This window comes from Musca autumnalis, unplaced genomic scaffold (genome assembly GCF_047663935.1).
Source record: "Musca autumnalis isolate F117 unplaced genomic scaffold, ASM4766393v1 scaffold_1, whole genome shotgun sequence".
Taxonomy (NCBI): domain Eukaryota; kingdom Metazoa; phylum Arthropoda; class Insecta; order Diptera; family Muscidae; genus Musca; species Musca autumnalis.
Window position 1 is genome coordinate 40915869 of NW_027411644.1, and position 21424 is coordinate 40937292.

The 21424-nt window shown below is 34.1% G+C and overlaps 1 protein-coding gene and 1 long non-coding RNA gene across 2 annotated transcripts in view; both read left to right on the forward strand.

Annotated features, from left to right (window-relative positions):
- LOC141397426 (uncharacterized) overlaps positions 1 to 8223 on the forward strand; it is a 326171-nt gene extending 317948 nt beyond the window's left edge. The window contains exon 3 of the long non-coding RNA XR_012411401.1: positions 8156 to 8223. This is a non-coding gene — a long non-coding RNA (uncharacterized lncRNA). The remainder of the gene's footprint in view (positions 1 to 8155) is intronic.
- Positions 8224 to 8481: 258 nt separating this feature from the next.
- The window catches only part of Nlg4 (Neuroligin 4), a 438709-nt gene continuing 425766 nt past the window's right edge, over positions 8482 to 21424 (forward strand). The window contains exon 1 of the mRNA XM_073973573.1: positions 8482 to 9882. Coding sequence (XP_073829674.1) covers positions 8963 to 9882 — 920 coding nt within the window. The 5' untranslated portion in view covers positions 8482 to 8962. The remainder of the gene's footprint in view (positions 9883 to 21424) is intronic.

Consider the following 21424-nt stretch of genomic DNA (forward strand, 5'->3'; position numbering starts at 1 on the left):
TTGAAACTTGAAAAAAATCTAAAATTTTAAATATTGTGAATTTTTTTTGTCTTGTCTTGTCCTTTCTGCGAAAATATTTTTCTGCATATAAAACCTCCAATACAAAAATCTTTCCTAGCAATTTTTTATCTCTTCACAATTCTATATAATCATTTACGTGCTGTCCCACCGTTTTCTTTTTTTTTCAGCTTATAATATGTACATGGAAAATCACCAGTTTACAGATTACCAAAAGCTTTTGTTGCATTTACTTGTGTTCAAGCACCGTTTTAGGTTAATGTGCGATTATCTTACAGTTTTACTTCTTTACCAGGTTTTATTTTTTCCCCTTTACACTTTGTTTTGCTTTTTTATTCTAACCGGTGTTGTTATTTTGACCGCTTATGTTGGTGATGGCATCACAACAAGTGTACAAAATACTCTTCAGACTTTGCTTTCAAATAGCAACTGGTCACACAAAAAAAAGCAACGCTAACACTTAACTAAAAAGAGTAGAAGTTTACAAAACTCACATAAAAATCTAGAAGAGTTTTTTTTTTGGGACACGATGCAGATGATGGCGATAGTTATGAAGTTTATATACTAAACTAAAGTTTGCATACATGGAAGTGAACAGGAGTTGTGTTAAAGGAGGAGTTTAGTTGAAATTGAAAAAAAAGGCATTGCAATTAAAAACAATTTTTAAACAAATTTAAATAAAATTTGTGCGGTATGAAAAGAGAACAAGGTGAGGGAAAAGATATACCTCGTGGTAAAACTATTGACATAGGGTTAAAAAATCTAGGACTTCCAAAATTTATCACAACAAATGTAATTGCAATGTGCGTCGTTTTTGTCTACTTAATGGCAAATATTTATGTTTTCTATTGAAAATGTTTGGCCTCAAGGAGGGATGTGGACATTTGATTGCAGCGATAAATCCAACAGCATGGTATTCTCCTTCCCTTGGCCAATCTATCCCAGCTAATCCTTTGAAAAAGTTAAATTAGGAAATTATGAAAAAAACTGTCAACTAAGCAATGTTAATGATGAAACGAAACTTTTTGACTGTTAATAGATGGTGAACGTGTCACTATGGATTTAGTATGTCTGTAAAGTTTGACAGCCAAGATTGTTTTACTAAGTTAATTCCAAAACAAAATATTAGAAACTCAAGTTAACAAAGAAGAGGAGAATACTAAGAAAGAGACAAATATCTACGCCTATTGTTCGGTTGCAATAAATATTTGTATAAACATCTACGCCTATTGTTCGGATGAAAAAAATATGTGTATTAAAATCCACGCCTATTGTTCAGTTAAAAAAAAAATATTTGTATTTAAAAAAATATTTGTATAAAAATCCACGCCTATTTTTCAGTTAAAAAAATATTTGTATTTAAAAAATTATTTGTATAAAAATCCACGCCTATTGTTCAGTTAACAAAAATATTTGTATTTAAAAAAATATTTGTATAAAAATCCACGCCTATTGTTCAGTTAAAAAAAATATTTGTATTTAAAAAAATATTTGTATAAAAATCCACGCCTATTGTTCCGTTAAAAAAATATTTGTATTTAAAAAAAATATTTGTATAAAAATCCACGCCTATTGTTCGGTTGAAAAAAAATATTTGTATAAAAATCCACGTCTATTGTTCGGTTGAAAAAATATTTGTATAAAAATCCACGTCTATTGTTCGGTTGAAAAATATTTGTATAAAAATCCACGCCTATTGTTCGGTTGAGAAAAATATTTGTATAAAAATCCACGCCTATTGTTCGGTTGAGAAAAATATTTGTATAAAAATCCACGCCTATTGTTCGGTTGAGAAAAATATTTGTATAAAAATCCACGCCTATTGTTCGGTTGAGAAAAATATTTGTATAAAAATCCACGCCTATTGTTCGGTTGAGAAAAATATTTGTATAAAAATCCACGCCTATTGTTCGGTTGAGAAAAATATTTGTATAAAAATCCACGCCTATTGTTCGGTTGAGAAAAATATTTGTATAAAAATCCACGCCTATTGTTCGGTTGAGAAAAATATTTGTATAAAAATCCACGCCTATTGTTCGGTTGAGAAAAATATTTGTATAAAAATCCACGCCTATTGTTCGGTTGAGAAAAATATTTGTATAAAAATCCACGCCTATTGTTCGGTTGAGAAAAATATTTGTATAAAAATCCACGCCTATTGTTCGGTTGAGAAAAATATTTGTATAAAAATCCACGCCTATTGTTCGGTTGAGAAAAATATTTGTATAAAAATCCACGCCTATTGTTCGGTTGAAAAAAAAAACTGTATAAAAATCCGCGTCTATTGTTCGGTTAAAAAATATTTGTATAAAAATCCACGCCTATTGTTCGGTTGAAAAAAAAAACTGTATAAAAATCCGCGTCTATTGTTCGGTTAAAAAATATTTGTATAAAAATCCACGCCTATTGTTCGCTTGAAAAAAAATATTTGTATAAAAATCCACGCCTATTGTTCGCTTGAAAAAAATAGTTGTATAAAAATCCACGCCTATTGTTCGGTTGAGAAAAATATTTGTATAAAAATCCACGCCTATTGTTCGGTTGAGAAAAATATTTGTATAAAAATCCACGCCTATTGTTCGGTTGAGAAAAATATTTGTATAAAAATCCACGCCTATTGGTCGGTTGAGAAAAATATTTGTATAAAAATCCACGTCTATTGTTCGGTTGAGAAAAATATTTGTATAAAAATCCACGCCTATTGTTCGGCTGAGAAAAATATTTGTATAAAAATCCACGCCTATTGTTCGGTTGAGAAAAATATTTGTATAAAAATCCACGCCTATTGTTCGGTTGAGAAAAATATTTGTATAAAAATCCACGCCTATTGTTCGGTTGAGAAAAATATTTGTATAAAAATCCACGCCTATTGTTCGGTTGAGAAAAATATTTGTATAAAAATCCACGCCTATTGTTCGGTTGAGAAAAATATTGGTATAAAAATCCACGCCTATTGTTCGGTTGAAAAAAATATTTGTATAAATATCCACGCCTATTGTTTGCTTGAAAAAAATATTTGTATAAATATCCACGCCTATTGTTCGCTTGAAAAAAATATTTGTATAAATATCCACGCCTATTGTTCGCTTGAAAAAAATGTTTGTATAAATATCCACGCCTATTGTTCGCTTGAAAAAAATATTTGTATAAATATCCACGCCTATTGTTAGGTTGAAAAAAATATTTGTGTAAAAATCCACGCCTATTGTTCGGTTGAAAAAATTAGTTGTATAAAAATCCACGCCTATTGTTCGGTTGGAAAAAATATTTGTATAAAAATCCACGCCTATTTTTCGGTTGAAAAAATTAAGTGTATAAAAATCCACGCCTATTGTTCGGTTGAAAAAATATTTGTATAAAAATGCACGCCTATTGTTCGGTTGAAAAAAATATTTGTATACAAATATTTGTATATAATACTCCACGCCTATTTTTCGCTTGAAAAAAATATTTGTATAATAATCCACGCCTATTGTTCGGTTGAAAAAATATTTGTATAATAATCCACGCCTATTGTTCGGTTGAAAAAATATTTGTATAATAATCCACGCCTATTGTTCGGTTGAAAAAATATTTGTATAATAATCCACGCCTATTGTTCGGTTGAAAAAATATTTGTATAATAATCCACGCCTATTGTTCGGTTGAAAAAATATTTGTATAATAATCCACGCCTATTGTTCGGTTGAAAAAATATTTGTATAATAATCCACGCCTATTGTTCGGTTGAAAAAAATATTTGTATACAAATATTTGTATAATAATCCACGCCTATTGTTCGGTTGAAAAAAATATTTGTATACAAATATTTGTATATAATAATCCACGCCTATTGTTCGGTTGAAAAAAATATTTGTATACAAATATTTGTATATAATAATCCACGCCTATTTTTCGCTTGAAAAAAATATTTGTATAATAATCCACGCCTATTGTTCGCTTGAAAAAAATATTTGTATAAAAATCAACGCCTATTGTTCGCTTGAAAAAAAAATTGTATAAAAATCCACGCCTATTGTTCGCTTGAAAAAAATATTTGTATAAAAATCAACGCCTATTGTTCGCTTGAAAAAAAAATATTTGTATAAAAATCCACGCCTATTGTTCGCTTGAAAAAAAAAAATTGTATAAAAATCCACGCCTATTTTGCGCTTGAAAAAAATATTTGTATAAAAATCCACGCCTATTGTTCGCTTGAAAAAATGTTTGTATAAAAATCCACGCCTATTGTTCGGTTGAAAAAAATATTTGTATAAAAATCCACGCCTATTGCTCGGTTGAAAAAAATTTTGTATAAAAATCCACGCCTATTGTTCGGTTGAAAAAAATATTTGTATAAAAATCCACGCCTATTGTTCGGTTGAAAAAATATTTGTATAAAAATTCACGCCTATTGTTCGGTTGAAAAAAATATTTGTATAAAAATCCACGCCTATCGGACGATTGAAAAAAACATTTACAAAAAAATCCACGACTATTGGTCGGTTGAAAAAATATTTGTATAAAAATCCACGCCTATCGGACTATTGAAAAAACACTTACAAAAAAATCCACGACTATTGTTCGGTTGAAAAAAATATTTGTATAAAAATCCACGCCTTTACCACTTCCACTTCTCTTCGTTTCAAAATGTGTACCACCCGAAACCCCTTTTCCTAACACATTTTTCATTGGCACGATGAAACAAGAAATTACTGCAAATTATTGCCACTTGTTACCTGATTACACCGCTCGCTCCCTTAAAAAAAGTGAAGTATACAAGTTGCTTACCTCAAATGATTTCATTAGTCAAACGAACACACACACACAAACATTTGTTGCTCCACCACTCTTCTGCTACTTCTGCTTGTTACTAATTTACACTAATTTTTTTTTCTCTCATGGCCAAACATTTGCAACATATGCCACAAAGCAAAATTGGCTCTTTAGTGATTTTAATAGTTTCGAAAACGAAACGTTGCTTTTGTTGCTGTTTTATCTTCCTCTCTTTTGGATGAAAACTTTCTTTAAATGAACAATAGTTGTGTAGCTTTGGAAAACTGTCATTAAAATTAACTACAATGGTGATAAAAATTAAATGTTGAATACTTAATGAAAGCGAATTTTAAAGTAGAAGTTTGATGCAATTAGTGAAAATGCGTTATTCGTGTTTTACCTAAACGGGTACAATATAATAACAGATGCTACAGATGAAGTTAAGAAAACATTTATGGGAATTATCAATATTTGAGGGGTTTATCTTTCTTCTTCTCGTTTTATTATATTGGCTCGTTTGAAAAATATTTTTTGAACAGAAATCCACGTCTTTCGGTCGGTTAAAACATTCAAAAAAATTCACGTCTCACGGAAGGGTAAAAAATATTTTTTAAACAAAAAATCTGCGCCACTCTGTCGGTTAAATATTTGAACATACACCCTTGAAAGGTTGAAAAATACTAAAAAAAAATCACGCACTTGGAAAGTTGAAAAACATTTTTTTTAAACCCATGTTTTTTGATGGTTGGAAAATATTACAAAAATATATTAATTTTGGAAGGTTGAAAAAAATATATATTTTTTTAAATCCATGAAACAATATTAAAAAATCTATGCCTTTTGGTCAGTTAACAATGAAAAAATGCTTTTCACAAAGGTCCACGCATATTCCTCTTGGTCAGTTGAAGAAATAAGTAGCAATAAAATACCACGCCTATTAATCGCTTGAAAAAATATTTTAAAAAAATAAGTATTTTTGTTGTTGTTTTCTTAAAAACTTTGGGTCCAATAAGCGTGGATTTTTTTTAAATATTTTTCCAAGAATTTTGAGGCCAATAAGCTTAGATTTTTTTAAATATTTTCCAAGGGCTTTTATGTCAAAAAGCGTTAAAAATCCACGACTATTGTTTGGTTGAAAAAAATATTTTTAAAACCTCCGCGCCTATTGTTTGGTTAAAAAAAAATGTTTTTTTAAAAAATCCACGCTTATTACTTGGTTAAAAAAATCATTTGTAAAAAATCCACGACTATTGTTTGGTTGAAAAAAAATATTTGTAAGAAATCCAGGTCTATTGTTTGGTTGTAAAGGATCCACGACTACTGTTTGGTTGAAAAAAATATTTGTAAAAAATCCAGGCCTATTGGTTGGTTGAAAAAAATATTTGTAAAAAACCCAGGCTTATTGTTTAGTTGAAAAAAATATTTGTAAAAAATCCAGGCCTATTGGTTGGTTGAAAAAAATATTTGTAAAAAACCCAGGCTTATTGTTTAGTTGAAAAAAATATTTGTAAAAAATCCAGGCCTATTGTTTGGTTGAAAAATATATTTGTAAAAAAACCAGGCCTATTGTTTAGTTGAAGAAAATATTTGTGAAAAATCCACGATTATTGTTTGGTTGAAAAAAAATATTTGTGTAAAAATCCACGTCTATTGTGCGGTTGCAAAAATATTTATATAGAAATCCACGCCTATTGTTCGGTTGAAAAAATATTTGTATAAAAATCCACGCCTATTGTTCGGTTGAAAAAATATTTGTATAAAAATCCACGCCTATTGTTCGGTTGAAAAAATATTTGTATAAAAATCCACGCCTATTGTTCGGTTGAAAAAAATATTTGAATAAAAATCCACGTCCATTGTTCTGCTGAAAATATTTGTATAAAAATCCACGCCTATTGTTCGGTTGAAAAAATATTTGTATAAAAATCCACGCCTATTGTTCGGTTGAAAAAATATTTGTATAAAAATCCACGCCTATTGTTCGGTTGAAAAAATATTTCTATACAAATCCACGCCTATTGTTCGGTTGAAAAAATATTTGTATAAAAATCCACGCCTATTGTTCGGTTGAAAAAATATTTGTATAAAAATCCACGCCTATTGTTCGGTTGAAAAAATATTTGTATAAAAATCCACGCCTATTGTTCGGTTGAAAAAAATATTTGAATAAAAATCCACGTCCATTGTTCTGCTGAAAATATTTGTATAAAAATCCACGCCTATTGTTCGGTTGAAAAAATATTTCTATACAAATCCACGCCTATTGTTCGGTTGAAAAAATATTTGTATAAAAATCCACGCGTATTGTTCGGTTGAAAAAAAAATATTTGTATAAAAATCCACGCCTATTGATTGTTCTTTTGAAAAAAAATATTTGTATACAAATCCACGCCTATTGTTCTGTTGAAAAAAATATTTGTATAAAAATCCACGCCTATCGATTGTTCTTTTGAAAAAAAAATATTTGTATACAAATCCACGCCTATTGTTCTGTTGAAAAAAATATTTGTATAAAAATCCACGCCTATTGTTCTTTTGAAAAAAAATATTTGTATAAAAATCCACGCCTATTATTCGGTTGAAAAAAATATTTGTATAAAAATCCATAATGTCCAAAAAGCGTAGATTTTTTTAAACATATTTTGTAAGGACTTTGTAGTCAATAAGTGTGGATTTTTTTAAACATTTTCCACGAATTTTGAGTTCAATAAGCGTGAATTGCTTTTAAATATTTTCAAGGATTTTGATGTCGATAATGTTGGATTTTTTATACTTTGCAAGAACTTCGAAGTCAAACAACTTTAATTGTTTTAATACCTGGCAAGGACTTTATAGTCAAAAAGCGTGGATTTTTTAGGAATTTTAGGTCAACAAGTGTGGATTTTTTAATACTTTGCAAGGAATTTCAACCTAGATTTTTTTGATACTTTACAAGGACATTGAGCGTAGATTTTCTGAAAAATAAAATTTAATTTTTTGAAGAATAAAAAATATATTGGAAAACAAAAAATTAAAAATATTCACTTTGAAAAAATTCGGTCATCCGGCCAAAATGATCTTCGCCCTAACAGGCAAAATTGCAAATATTTTTTTTTATTTGAAAAATGAAAAATATACATATTTTAAATCAAAAAATTTTATTAAAAAAATTAAAATATTTAAAAAATAGGGTTTATGTCTGTTAAAAAAATATTTTTAAATTGACATAAAACATATTCTTAATGTGTGCCTTCAATTTATCCTGTAACTAGCCCGCAGATGGCGTATTCCAAAACTTGTTAAATATTAAATTCTCCCAGGGCATCCTATTCCATTTTAATTCTATTTAGTTTATAACCAATCAAACAACAATTTATTAACAACCATTTTCTTTTATTTACAGATTTGATTTCATTTACAATAAAATACTGCCACTTACAACGTTGCAACAACGTTAAACAACAATAAAAATCATCAAAATATAGGGAGAATAAAACCACAACCACTTAGATCTGAAAACAAAAGCGAAAAGCGAGGGTAAAATCAATAAAATATCAGCAAAAAAGCCATATCGCTTTCAACAACAAAGAAAACTAACAAAAAATTAACAACAAAGAAAGCAACTTGAACTTTGTTACCGAATGGAAAAAATAAAATGTAATAAACCTTTAACGAAATAACAATAAAAACCCTACCATACTGCAATGGAAGTTAAAGAGGAGGAATTGCATTACCAGAAACAACGAATGGCTCCACAAAACCAATAGAAAACACTTTGCTCAACACCCAAACCCGACACCCAGCACTTAGTGGTTACAAATTCCTCATTGGTATTCGATTCCATGAAAACAATTGCGTCTGACAGCCAGCAATCTGTTACTGATGTCGTTGTGGTTGTTATTGTTTTTTTCGCCTCTCTCTCAGTGGATGATAGCCTCTATGCAAGTGAAAGAACAGCAGCAGCAATTTGGTATAAATTTGTAACAATAAATGAATAGAATTGCCTGCAGTTTTTGTTGACGCACCAAAACAGTTTTGATATAAATTGAAAAACGGCACCCCGCTAATCCAGACAGACAGACAGACAGACGAATGAAACCCAGAGGGTCGTAAAATAAATACACAACAGCAACAACGCACAATAGCCTGATAAACTAAAATAAAAAACACACACACAAACCAACTACACAGAACGCCAATAATCAGCATTATGTGGCTGAATAACTGCAATTGCTTGACAACGAGTCAAGCATCATCGGCATCGTTGTCCTCGTCAACATCAGTGCCAACAGCAACAATACAGACGACAGTGGGGGCGTTGGCGTTGAATTCAACGACAACAACGGCGTTAACAACGTCAATAATAAAACAGACAACAGCAACAACCACAACTACTATAGGCTGTAAAAAATGCAATGCCATGGCGGCAAGAACAACAACCACACCATCCTCAGCTACAACTATTTTAACAAAACGAAAAACATTGTCAATTTACAGAAAATCATTGACAACAGCAGCAGCAGCCAAGAATGTGACAGAGTCAACATGTCCCCCCGCCATGGGTACATTATCTCCATCGTCATCAGGAACAACATCAACTGCCAGCCGAATGCCATCAATAATTCCAGCAACAGTTTTAACTGAGACTGCAACACCAACAACCAAAACAGCAGCCACATCAAGCTGTCATAGCTTGCAGGCACTTACAACAAGGCCCACCTCCAAACCCGCCCCTTGCAGCAAAACGCCCCCAACACCATTATCATGGTGGTGGTGGTGTTCATGGCAGCAGCAGCAGCATCATCTTCATCAGCGTAGCTTGCCACAATTCCTACAACAGAGGCATGGCAACAGCTACCACTTAACCAGTACCAGCACCGCCATCACCACCACCACTACAACCGTACTGCTGATGATATTATTTACCCTACTCTCACTGCCACCCGCTGCTTACGTCAATGCCTCAACACTGGATATTTATAAAAATGCACGTCTGGGTCATCGTATCGTTCAGACCCGTTATGGTAGATTGCATGGCCTAATATTACCATTGGACAACTATCGATATTTACGTTCGGTGGAGGTATTCTTGGGTGTACCCTATGCTACGCCACCGACCAAACAAAATAGGTAAGTTAAATATTTATGAAATACAACCAACAAACCAACCATCAGCCCATAGCCGTTGTAAACAAAAACATTGTGGCTTACAATAACAATAACAACAACACCAACGAAAAGAGAAACCATCAACGACAACAACAACAACAACAAACTTTAATGTAATCACTAACAAATGGGTATTAAGCTGGCTTGAAAGAGTTCGACCATTTTAATAGTTAACATTCTGGGAAATATGTTTGTATGTGTGGATGTATGTTGGTATATCTATTATGTAGGACAATTAAAGTTTAAAGACCAAACGATTATGTGATAGGAATAAGTTAGTGGCGGAATGAAATTTGGGGGGAAATATTTTACGGAAATTAACAAAGGGCTAAAAACAAAACAAAAACCAAACATTTTTAAAAATGAAAGATTTTTGAATAAAAATTCCTTGAAGAATATTTTTAAAAATCGACGCTTATTGAATTGACTGTCCTTTTAAAATATTTTTAAAATCCACACTTGTTGAACTTAAAGTCCATGGAAAATATTTAAAAAAAATCGTCATATATTGACCTAAAAGCCCTTGACAAGCATTTTTAAAATCGACGCTAATTGACTTGGAAAATAATTTTAAAAATCGACGCTTATTGAATTGACTGTCCTTTTAAAATATTTTTAAAATCCACACTTGTTGAACTTAAAGTCCATGGAAAATATTTAAAAAAAATCGTCATATATTGACCTAAAAGCCCTTGACAAGCATTTTTAAAATCGACGCTAATTGACTTGGAAAATAATTTTAAAAATCCACGCTTATTGACTTAAAATCCTTTGGGAATATTTTTTAAAAATCTACACTTATAGAGCTGAAAGTTCTTGACAAATATTTTTAAAAATATACGTTTATTGATCTAAATGTCCTTAAGTTTTCTTTTTAAATCAACGTTTATTGATCTAAAAGTCCTTAAAAAATATTTTTAAAAATAGACGTGTATAGTCCAAAAGATTCCTTGAAAAATAAAATATCCACGCTTATTGAGCTAAACATCCTTGCAAATTATTTTAAACAATCGACGTTTCTTGAGCTAAAAGTCCTTGAAAAATATTTTTATTTTAAAAATCGAAGTATTAAAAAAATCGCACTTTTTGACCTCAAAGTCATTGGAAAAAATATTTTCAACAAGTGAGCAAAGGCTATAGTCGGGACGGGGCCGACCATGTGATACCCTACACCACTACCCCTGTGCATAAGCTTTTCACTGGTAAACATTTATTTTAGGGAACATAATCCAACTACCACCAAACATATTTTGGTTTTTAATCAAAAAATATGCCTCTTTCTCTCTGGGACCCACATAAGCAACCAAAAATTTGTGACCATCCGATCAAAATTTCGACCTGTAGAATGGAAGAATTGGATGCATTACCGACTATTGTGGTATATCCCTCGTTTGACCACCTTCGCCAACCTACTTTACACCAATCTACAGGTAATATTTTCTTCTTCCATTGACAGGCCTTGCCGTTGAAATAACCCTACAAGAAATCGATATATGCACGCCCGCCTTGCACGCAGAAGGTCGGGGGTTCGATTCCCCGGCCAAGCAACATCAAACATTTTTCAACGGTGGCAAAATACCCCTCAGTAATGTTGGCGACATTTCCTGAGTATTTCGGCCTTGAAAAACTTCTCCACAAGTGGTGTCTTAAGGCACGCCGTTCGGACTCGGAGATAAACAGTAGGTCCCATATCATTGAGCTAAATATGAATTGGGGTGCACTCATTGATATGAGAGAAGTCTCCCTTGTCCCGTATAGGATGTTGTGGAACAATGTTTTTTTGTTTTTTTGATCACCAAAATCAATAGGCATCTTCATCTTTGGGGCCCCCATCAATCCCCAAAAATTCGTGACTCTCCAATCAAAATTCCAAATAGCGTGATTACAAAAAATGGAAAGATTGGATATATTATATGTTATAATAAATTTTGCCATATCTCCTTTTGGAATACTCCTACTAGAAGCGGAAATATTCTCATAAGAAAAAAAAACTTTGACTTTTCTCCACATAAGCTTTTCGCTTATTCCGACTCCTGACTATTATCCGACCATCACCAAAATAAATAGGCTTCTTCCTCTGTGGGACCCGCATACAATTCCAAAAACTTCGTGACGATCCGATTAAAATTGCGACCTGTAGCGTGGTTACAAAAAATCGGAAAATGGGATGCATTAACGACTATTGCGATATCTCTGTTGTTTGAGCAGCTACGACAACCTACCTTACATAATTGTAAAGGTGATATTTTCTACTTTCCTTGCCAGGTTTTGCTTTTGATATACCTCTGAAAGAAACAGAGATATTGGCTTTGAAATAAAACGTTGACCATTCTCCAAATAAGTTTTTGCCCATTCCGACGCCTTAATATTATCCGACCATCATTAAAATCAGTAGGCTTCTTCCTCTGTGGGACCCCCATTAACTCCCAAAACTTCGTGACGATCCGATCAAAATTGCGACATGTGGCGTGATTACAAAAAAATCGGAAAATGGGATGCATTATCGGCTATTACCACATCTCTGCTATTTGACCACCTACGACAACCTACTTTACATCGTTGTAAAGGTGATATTGTCTACTTTCCTTGTCAGGTTTTGCTTTTGATATACCTCTGAAAGAAACAGAGATATTGGCTTTGAAATAAAATGTTGACTTTTCTCCAAATAAGTTTTTTGCCCATTCCGACCCCTAAATATTATCCGACCCTCGCCAAAATCAATAGGCTTCTTCCTCTGTGAGACCTTCATTAACCCTCAAAATTTCGTGACGATTCGATCAAAATTGGGACCTGTAGCGTGATTTCCAAAAAATGGATAAATGGGATGTATTACCGACTATTGCGATATCTCCGTTATTTGGGTACCTATGCTGACCTAGTTTACGTCATTGTAAAGACGGGATCTTCTACTTTCATAGTCAGGCTTTGCTTTTGGAAAATTTCCAACCAAAGCTGTGATATTCGTCAATATAATTAAAATCGCAAACATGAAAATTGGGGTTTTATTTGCTACTATTGTGATATCTTCGTTGTTTGATCACCTACGAGCACCTACTTCACATCAGTAGAAAGGTGATATTTTCTACTTTCATTGTAAGGTTTTGCTTTTGGTATACCCCATGCAGAAGCTGAGATATTCGCTTTGGAAAAAAACGTTGTCTTTTTATCCACCCAGTTTTTTGCCCTTTCCGACCCCTAAATATTATCCGACCATCACCAAAATCAATAGGCTTCTTCCCCTCCGGGACCCCCATCAACGTCCAAAATTTCGTGACGATCCGATCAAAATTGCGACCTGTAGCGTGATTACAAGGTTTAGATGGACAGACGGACAGACGGACAGACGGACGGACGGACGGACTGACGGACGGACACACATAGCCAGATCGACTCAGCTCGTCGAGACATTCATTTTGGTATATATAAGTATGGGTCTACGACCATTATTTCGATGCGTTACAAACTTTTTGGCCAAAACCAACTTATAATACCCTCCCCACATAGTGGTGTAGGGTATAAAAATCCACGCTTATTGACCTCAAAGTCGTTGGAAAAAATATTTAAAAGAAATCCACGCTTATTTAACTCAAAGTCCTGGAATTTTTTTTGAATCCACACTTCTTGACCTCAACGACTTTTCAAAAATATTTTAAAAAATCCAGCATATTTACCTCAAAGTAATTGTATTTTTTTAAACCCACGCTTATTGACTTCAAAGTCCTTGGAAAATATTTAAAAAAAATATTTTTTAAATCCACGCTTCTTGACCTCAAAGACATCAAAGTAATTGGATTTTTTAAATCCACGCTTATTGACTTCAAAGTCCTTGGAAAATATTTTAAAAAAAATCCACGTTTATTAAAAAATCCAGGCTTATCTATATATATAAAAGAGCTTAGTGAGTGAGTGAGTGAGTGACTGAGTGAGTGACTGACATATCATCGCACAGACGAAACCGCTGAAGCTAGAAAGCTGAAATTTTGACTGTGGGTTGCTGTCGGTGTGTAGGGGTGAGATAAGGCTGGGTTTTTGGAAATTCGACCTAGAAGGGTACGAAAAGTACTAAAAGGTACTAAATATGGTACCCTTTGTATTAGACAAACGGGAAGAGCTAGAAATTTGGAATGAGGGTAACTGATGGAGAGTTAGAAGGATGTACCAAAGGGTTTTTGGAAATTCGACCTATAAGTGTACGAAAAGTTACTAAATTTGGTACCAATTGTATATATTGAGCGGATATAGCTACAATCCTCATATTTGGTATGGGAATCAAGGTGGGGAAGTGGTGTTGATATAAGAAAATGATTTTGGAAGTTTGTACTTATGTGTACAATAGTACTAAATGGTACTAAATTAGGTACAATTTGGATTTGGGTGAACGGATGGATCTGAACACCTGAAATTTGGAATTTAGATTACCGTTGAAGTGTACGATCGAGATATGGGGGTAGTTTTGGAAATTCATACTTATGTGTACGAAAAGTACTAAATGGTACCAAATTTGGTACAATTTGGATTTAGATAGACATGGAAACCTGAAATTTGGAATTAAGATTACTGATGAAGTGAAGGATTGAGGTAGTTTTGGAAATTCTTACTTATGGGTACGAAAAGTAGTAAACGGTACTAAATTTGGTACAAATTGGATTTGGGTGAACGGATAGAGCTGGAATCCTGAAATTTGGAATTTAATTACTTTTGGAGTGTAGGTTTGAGTTGGTCTTGGAAATTCGTACTTACGGGTACGGAAAGTACTAAATGGTACTACATTTGGTACAATTTAAATTTAGTTGAACGGATAGAGTTGGAATTCTGAAATTTCGAATTAAGGTTACTGATGGAGTGTAGGATTGAGGTAGTTTTGGAAATTCGTACTTATGGGTACGGAAAGTACTAAATGGTACTAAATTTGGTACAATTTATATTTGGGTGAACGAATAGAGCTGGAATCCTGAAATTTCGAGTTAAGGTTACTGTTGGAGTGTGGGATTGAGGAAGTTTTGGAAATTCGTACATATGGGTACGAAAAGTAATAAATGGTACTAAATTTGGTACAATTTAGATTTGGGTGGACAGATAGAGGTGGAATCCTGAAATTCGCAATTACTGTTACTGTTGGAGTGTTGGATTGAGGAAGTTTTGGAAATTCGTACTTATGGGTACGAAAAGTACTAAATTTGGTACAATTTGGATTTGGGGGAACGAATAGAGCTGGGATCCTGAAATTTGGAATTAGGATTACTGTTGGACTGTAGGATTGACTTAGTCTTGGAAATTCGTACTTATGGGTACGGAAAGTACTAAATGGTACTAAATATGGTACAATTTAAATTTAGGTGGAAGGACCGAGCTGTAATTCTGACATTTGGAATTAAGATTACTTATGGAGTGTAGGATTGAGGTAGTTTCGGAAATTCGTACTTATGGGTACGGAAAGTACTAAATGGTACTATGTTTGGTACATTTTGGATTTGGGTGAACAGATAGAGCTGGAATCCTGAAATTTATAATTAAGATTACTTATGGAGTGTAGCATTGAGGAAGTTTTGGAAATTCGTACTTATGGGAACGGAAAGTACTAAATGGTACTAAATTTGGTACAATTTATATTTGGATGAACGGATACAGGTGGAATCCTGAAATTTCGAGTTAAGGTTACTGTTGGAGTGTAGGATTGAGGAAGTTTTGGAAATTCGTACTTATGGGTACGATAAGTACTAAATTTGGTAAAATTTGGATTTTGGGGAAAGAATAGAGCTGGAATCCTGAAATTTGGAATTAAGATTACTGTTGGACTGTATGATTGACTTAATCTTGGAAATTCGTACTTATGGGTACGAAAAGTACTAAATGGTACTAAATATGGTACAATTTAAATTTAGGTCGACGGATAGAGCTGGAATCCTGAAAGTTGGAATTAAGATTACTTGTGGAGAGTAGGATTGAGGTAGTTTCGGAAATTCGTACTTATGGGTACGAAAAGTACTAAATGTTACTAAATTTGGTACAATTCATATTTGGATGAACGAATAGAGATAGAATCCTGAAATATCGAGTTAAGGTTACTGTTTGAGTGTGGGATTGAATAAGTTTTGAAAATTAGTACTTATAGGTACGAAAAGTAACAAATGGTACTAAATGTGGTACAATTTAGATTTGGGTGGACGGATAGAGGTGGAATCCTGAAATTCGCAATTACTGGTGGAGAAAGTTATTGAAATTCGCGCTTCCATACGAAAAATGTTAATGGTATTATGGAATTCGGAAATTACAGCCGGTGTTGGTGTATAGGGTTGAGATATGGATGCGGTTGTGGATATACGTACAATAAGTGTGCGAAAATTACTAAATGGCACAGGATTTGTCCAAATTATTATTGTGTAAAGGGGTAAAGCTGAAATTGTGAAATTCCGTATTAGTATAGCAGTTGACGTTTAGAGTGGAGATAGAGAGGAAGTTTTGGAAATTCGTTACTAATGCATACGAAAAATACTAAATCGCGGTTAAAATATAGTTTTGGATAAAAGGAAGTAATTTTTGAAACTTATATATACCATAAGTACTAAATTTGGTACCAGTTTGGTGCTGCATGATGTATGAGGGATTGTGTTGGTGTTTAGATACGGATTTTTTGAAATGTATACAAATTCTAAAATTAGGCTGAGGGCTGGATGATTTATTGAGAAATACGAAATGTACTAAATGGTATTAAATTTGACGTTGGGTGTAGCAATGAAGATGGAATTATATCATTAGTGCGGGAAAAGTACAAAATTGCAATAAATTTGGTATTGGGCTAAGGAATAGAAGTGAAATTCCGATATATTATTGATTTGTCAGGTTCATTGTTAGAGGTGGTCGTACAATAAGTGTACTAGAAGTATTAAACAAGTACGAACGGCGTTAAATTCGGCCGGGCCGAACTTATTATACCCTCCTTCTGACAGAAAGTATTTAGGCTCAAAGAAGACTAAATACCAAATTTTCCTATATTTCGGTAAGAGAATATGTCTAAAACTTAAAAAATACCGAAAATCAAGAAGTACGCTTCTATGGGGATATAGGAAGACGTGGACCTATACTGATAATACTCTTCTGGAGTATTTTATAACTCTTGGAAGACGAAATAACGTATTTCAGCCATTGCGGTTGGATATTGACGTCACAATCTTCAGTATTACGAAAATCGGAAGGTACCTTCCTATGGGGGCTATATCGAAACGTGGACCTATACCGACGAATTTTAGTCAGAAATGGGACAATATGAAAGCGTGGACCTGTACAGACATATTTCTGGCGAACAGTTTTATATCACATTGAAGACTACATACCAAATTTCAGCCATTTTGGTGGAATATTGAAGACACAACCTTCAAAATACGAAAAATCGGGAGGTACCTATCCATGGGGGCTATATGAAGGCGTGGACCTACACCGACAAATTTAAAGGGTAAGTTTGAGTACCCCCAAGGAAGTCTAAATACAAAATTTCAGCCATTTCGGTGGAATATTGAGGCCACAACGTTCAAAATACCGAAAATCGGGAGATACCGTTCTATGGGGTCTATATAAAGGCATGGACCGATACCGACAAAGTTCCGGGGGAAAGTTTTATACCACCAACGTAGACTAAGTACCAAATTTCAGCCATTTCGGAGTGATAATGAAGCTAAAACCTTCAAAATACCGAAAATCGAGAGGTACCGTTCCATGGGGGCTATATGAAGGTGTGGACTGATACCGACAAAATTCTGTGGGAAAGTTTTATGCCCCTAAAGAAGACTACGTACCAAACTTCAGCCATTTTGGTAGGATAATGAAGCTAAAACCTTCAAAATACCGAAAATCGGGAGGTACCGTTCTATGGGGGCTATATGAAGGTGTGGACCGATATATCCCATTTTCAATACCAACCATCCTGCAAGTAATAACATGTGAGCAAAGGCTATAGTCGGGACGGGGCCGACCATGTGATACCCTACACCACTACCCCTGTGCATAAGCTTTTCACTGGTAAACATTTATTTTAGGGAACATAATCCAACTACCACCAAACATATTTTGGTTTTTAAATCAAAAAATATGCCTCTTTCTCTCTGGGACCCACATAAGCAACCAAAAATTTGTGACCATCCGATCAAAATTTCGACCTGTAGAATGGAAGAATTGGATGCATTACCGACTATTGTGGTATATCCCTCGTTTGACCACCTTCGCCAACCTACTTTACACCAATCTACAGGTAATATTTTCTTCTTCCATTGACAGGCCTTGCCGTTGAAATAACCCTACAAGAAATCGATATATGCACGCCCGCCTTGCACGCAGAAGGTCGGGGGTTCGATTCCCCGGCCAAGCAACATCAAACATTTTTCAACGGTGGCAAAATACCCCTCAGTAATGTTGGCGACATTTCCTGAGTATTTCGGCCTTGAAAAACTTCTCCACAAGTGGTGTCTTAAGGCACGCCGTTCGGACTCGGAGATAAACAGTAGGTCCCATATCATTGAGCTAAATATGAATTGGGGTGCACTCATTGATATGAGAGAAGTCTCCCTTGTCCCGTATAGGATGTTGTGGAACAATGTTTTTTTGTTTTTTTGATCACCAAAATCAATAGGCATCTTCATCTTTGGGGCCCCCATCAATCCCCAAAAATTCGTGACTCTCCAATCAAAATTCCAAATAGCGTGATTACAAAAAATGGAAAGATTGGATATATTATATGTTATAATAAATTTTGCCATATCTCCTTTTGGAATACTCCTACTAGAAGCGGAAATATTCTCATAAGAAAAAAAAACTTTGACTTTTCTCCACATAAGCTTTTCGCTTATTTCCGACTCCTGACTATTATCCGACCATCACCAAAATAAATAGGCTTCTTCCTCTGTGGGACCCGCATACAATTCCAAAAACTTCGTGACGATCCGATTAAAATTGCGACCTGTAGCGTGGTTACAAAAAATCGGAAAATGGGATGCATTAACGACTATTGCGATATCTCTGTTGTTTGAGCAGCTACGACAACCTACCTTACATAATTGTAAAGGTGATATTTTCTACTTTCCTTGCCAGGTTTTGCTTTTGATATACCTCTGAAAGAAACAGAGATATTGGCTTTGAAATAAAACGTTGACCATTCTCCAAATAAGTTTTTGCCCATTCCGACGCCTTAATATTATCCGACCATCATTAAAATCAGTAGGCTTCTTCCTCTGTGGGACCCCCATTAACTCCCAAAACTTCGTGACGATCCGATCAAAATTGCGACATGTGGCGTGATTACAAAAAAATCGGAAAATGGGATGCATTATCGGCTATTACCACATCTCTGCTATTTGACCACCTACGACAACCTACTTTACATCGTTGTAAAGGTGATATTGTCTACTTTCCTTGTCAGGTTTTGCTTTTGATATACCTCTGAAAGAAACAGAGATATTGGCTTTGAAATAAAATGTTGACTTTTCTCCAAATAAGTTTTTTGCCCATTCCGACCCCTAAATATTATCCGACCCTCGCCAAAATCAATAGGCTTCTTCCTCTGTGAGACCTTCATTAACCCTCAAAATTTCGTGACGATTCGATCAAAATTGGGACCTGTAGCGTGATTTCCAAAAAATGGATAAATGGGATGTATTACCGACTATTGCGATATCTCCGTTATTTGGGTACCTATGCTGACCTAGTTTACGTCATTGTAAAGACGGGATCTTCTACTTTCATAGTCAGGCTTTGCTTTTGGAAAATTTCCAACCAAAGCTGTGATATTCGTCAATATAATTAAAATCGCAAACATGAAAATTGGGGTTTTATTTGCTACTATTGTGATATCTTCGTTGTTTGATCACCTACGAGCACCTACTTCACATCAGTAGAAAGGTGATATTTTCTACTTTCATTGTAAGGTTTTGCTTTTGGTATACCCCATGCAGAAGCTGAGATATTCGCTTTGGAAAAAAACGTTGTCTTTTTATCCACCCAGTTTTTTGCCCTTTCCGACCCCTAAATATTATCCGACCATCACCAAAATCAATAGGCTTCTTCCCCTCCGGGACCCCCATCAACGTCCAAAATTTCGTGACGATCCGATCAAAATTGCGACCTGTAGCGTGATTACAAGGTTTAGATGGACAGACGGACAGACGGACAGACGGACGGACGGACGGACTGACGGACGGACACACATAGCCAGATCGACTCAGCTCGTCGAGACATTCATTTTGGTATATATAAGTATGGGTCTACGACCATTATTTCGATGCGTTACAAACTTTTTGGCCAAAACCAACTTATAATACCCTCCCCACATAGTGGTGTAGGGTATAAAAATCCACGCTTATTGACCTCAAAGTCGTTGGAAAAAATATTTAAAAGAAATCCACGCTTATTTAACTCAAAGTCCTGGAATTTTTTTTGAATCCACACTTCTTGACCTCAACGACTTTTCAAAAATATTTTAAAAAATCCAGCATATTTACCTCAAAGTAATTGTATTTTTTTAAACCCACGCTTATTGACTTCAAAGTCCTTGGAAAATATTTAAAAAAAATATTTTTTAAATCCACGCTTCTTGACCTCAAAGACATCAAAGTAATTGGATTTTTTAAATCCACGCTTATTGACTTCAAAGTCCTTGGAAAATATTTTAAAAAAAATCCACGTTTATTAAAAAATCCAGGCTTATCTATATATATAAAAGAGCTTAGTGAGTGAGTGAGTGAGTGACTGAGTGAGTGACTGACATATCATCGCACAGACGAAACCGCTGAAGCTAGAAAGCTGAAATTTTGACTGTGGGTTGCTGTCGGTGTGTAGGGGTGAGATAAGGCTGGGTTTTTGGAAATTCGACCTAGAAGGGTACGAAAAGTACTAAAAGGTACTAAATATGGTACCCTTTGTATTAGACAAACGGGAAGAGCTAGAAATTTGGAATGAGGGTAACTGATGGAGAGTTAGAAGGATGTACCAAAGGGTTTTTGGAAATTCGACCTATAAGTGTACGAAAAGTTACTAAATTTGGTACCAATTGTATATATTGAGCGGATATAGCTACAATCCTCATATTTGGTATGGGAATCAAGGTGGGGAAGTGGTGTTGATATAAGAAAATGATTTTGGAAGTTTGTACTTATGTGTACAATAGTACTAAATGGTACTAAATTAGGTACAATTTGGATTTGGGTGAACGGATGGATCTGAACACCTGAAATTTGGAATTTAGATTACCGTTGAAGTGTACGATCGAGATATGGGGGTAGTTTTGGAAATTCATACTTATGTGTACGAAAAGTACTAAATGGTACCAAATTTGGTACAATTTGGATTTAGATAGACATGGAAACCTGAAATTTGGAATTAAGATTACTGATGAAGTGAAGGATTGAGGTAGTTTTGGAAATTCTTACTTATGGGTACGAAAAGTAGTAAACGGTACTAAATTTGGTACAAATTGGATTTGGGTGAACGGATAGAGCTGGAATCCTGAAATTTGGAATTT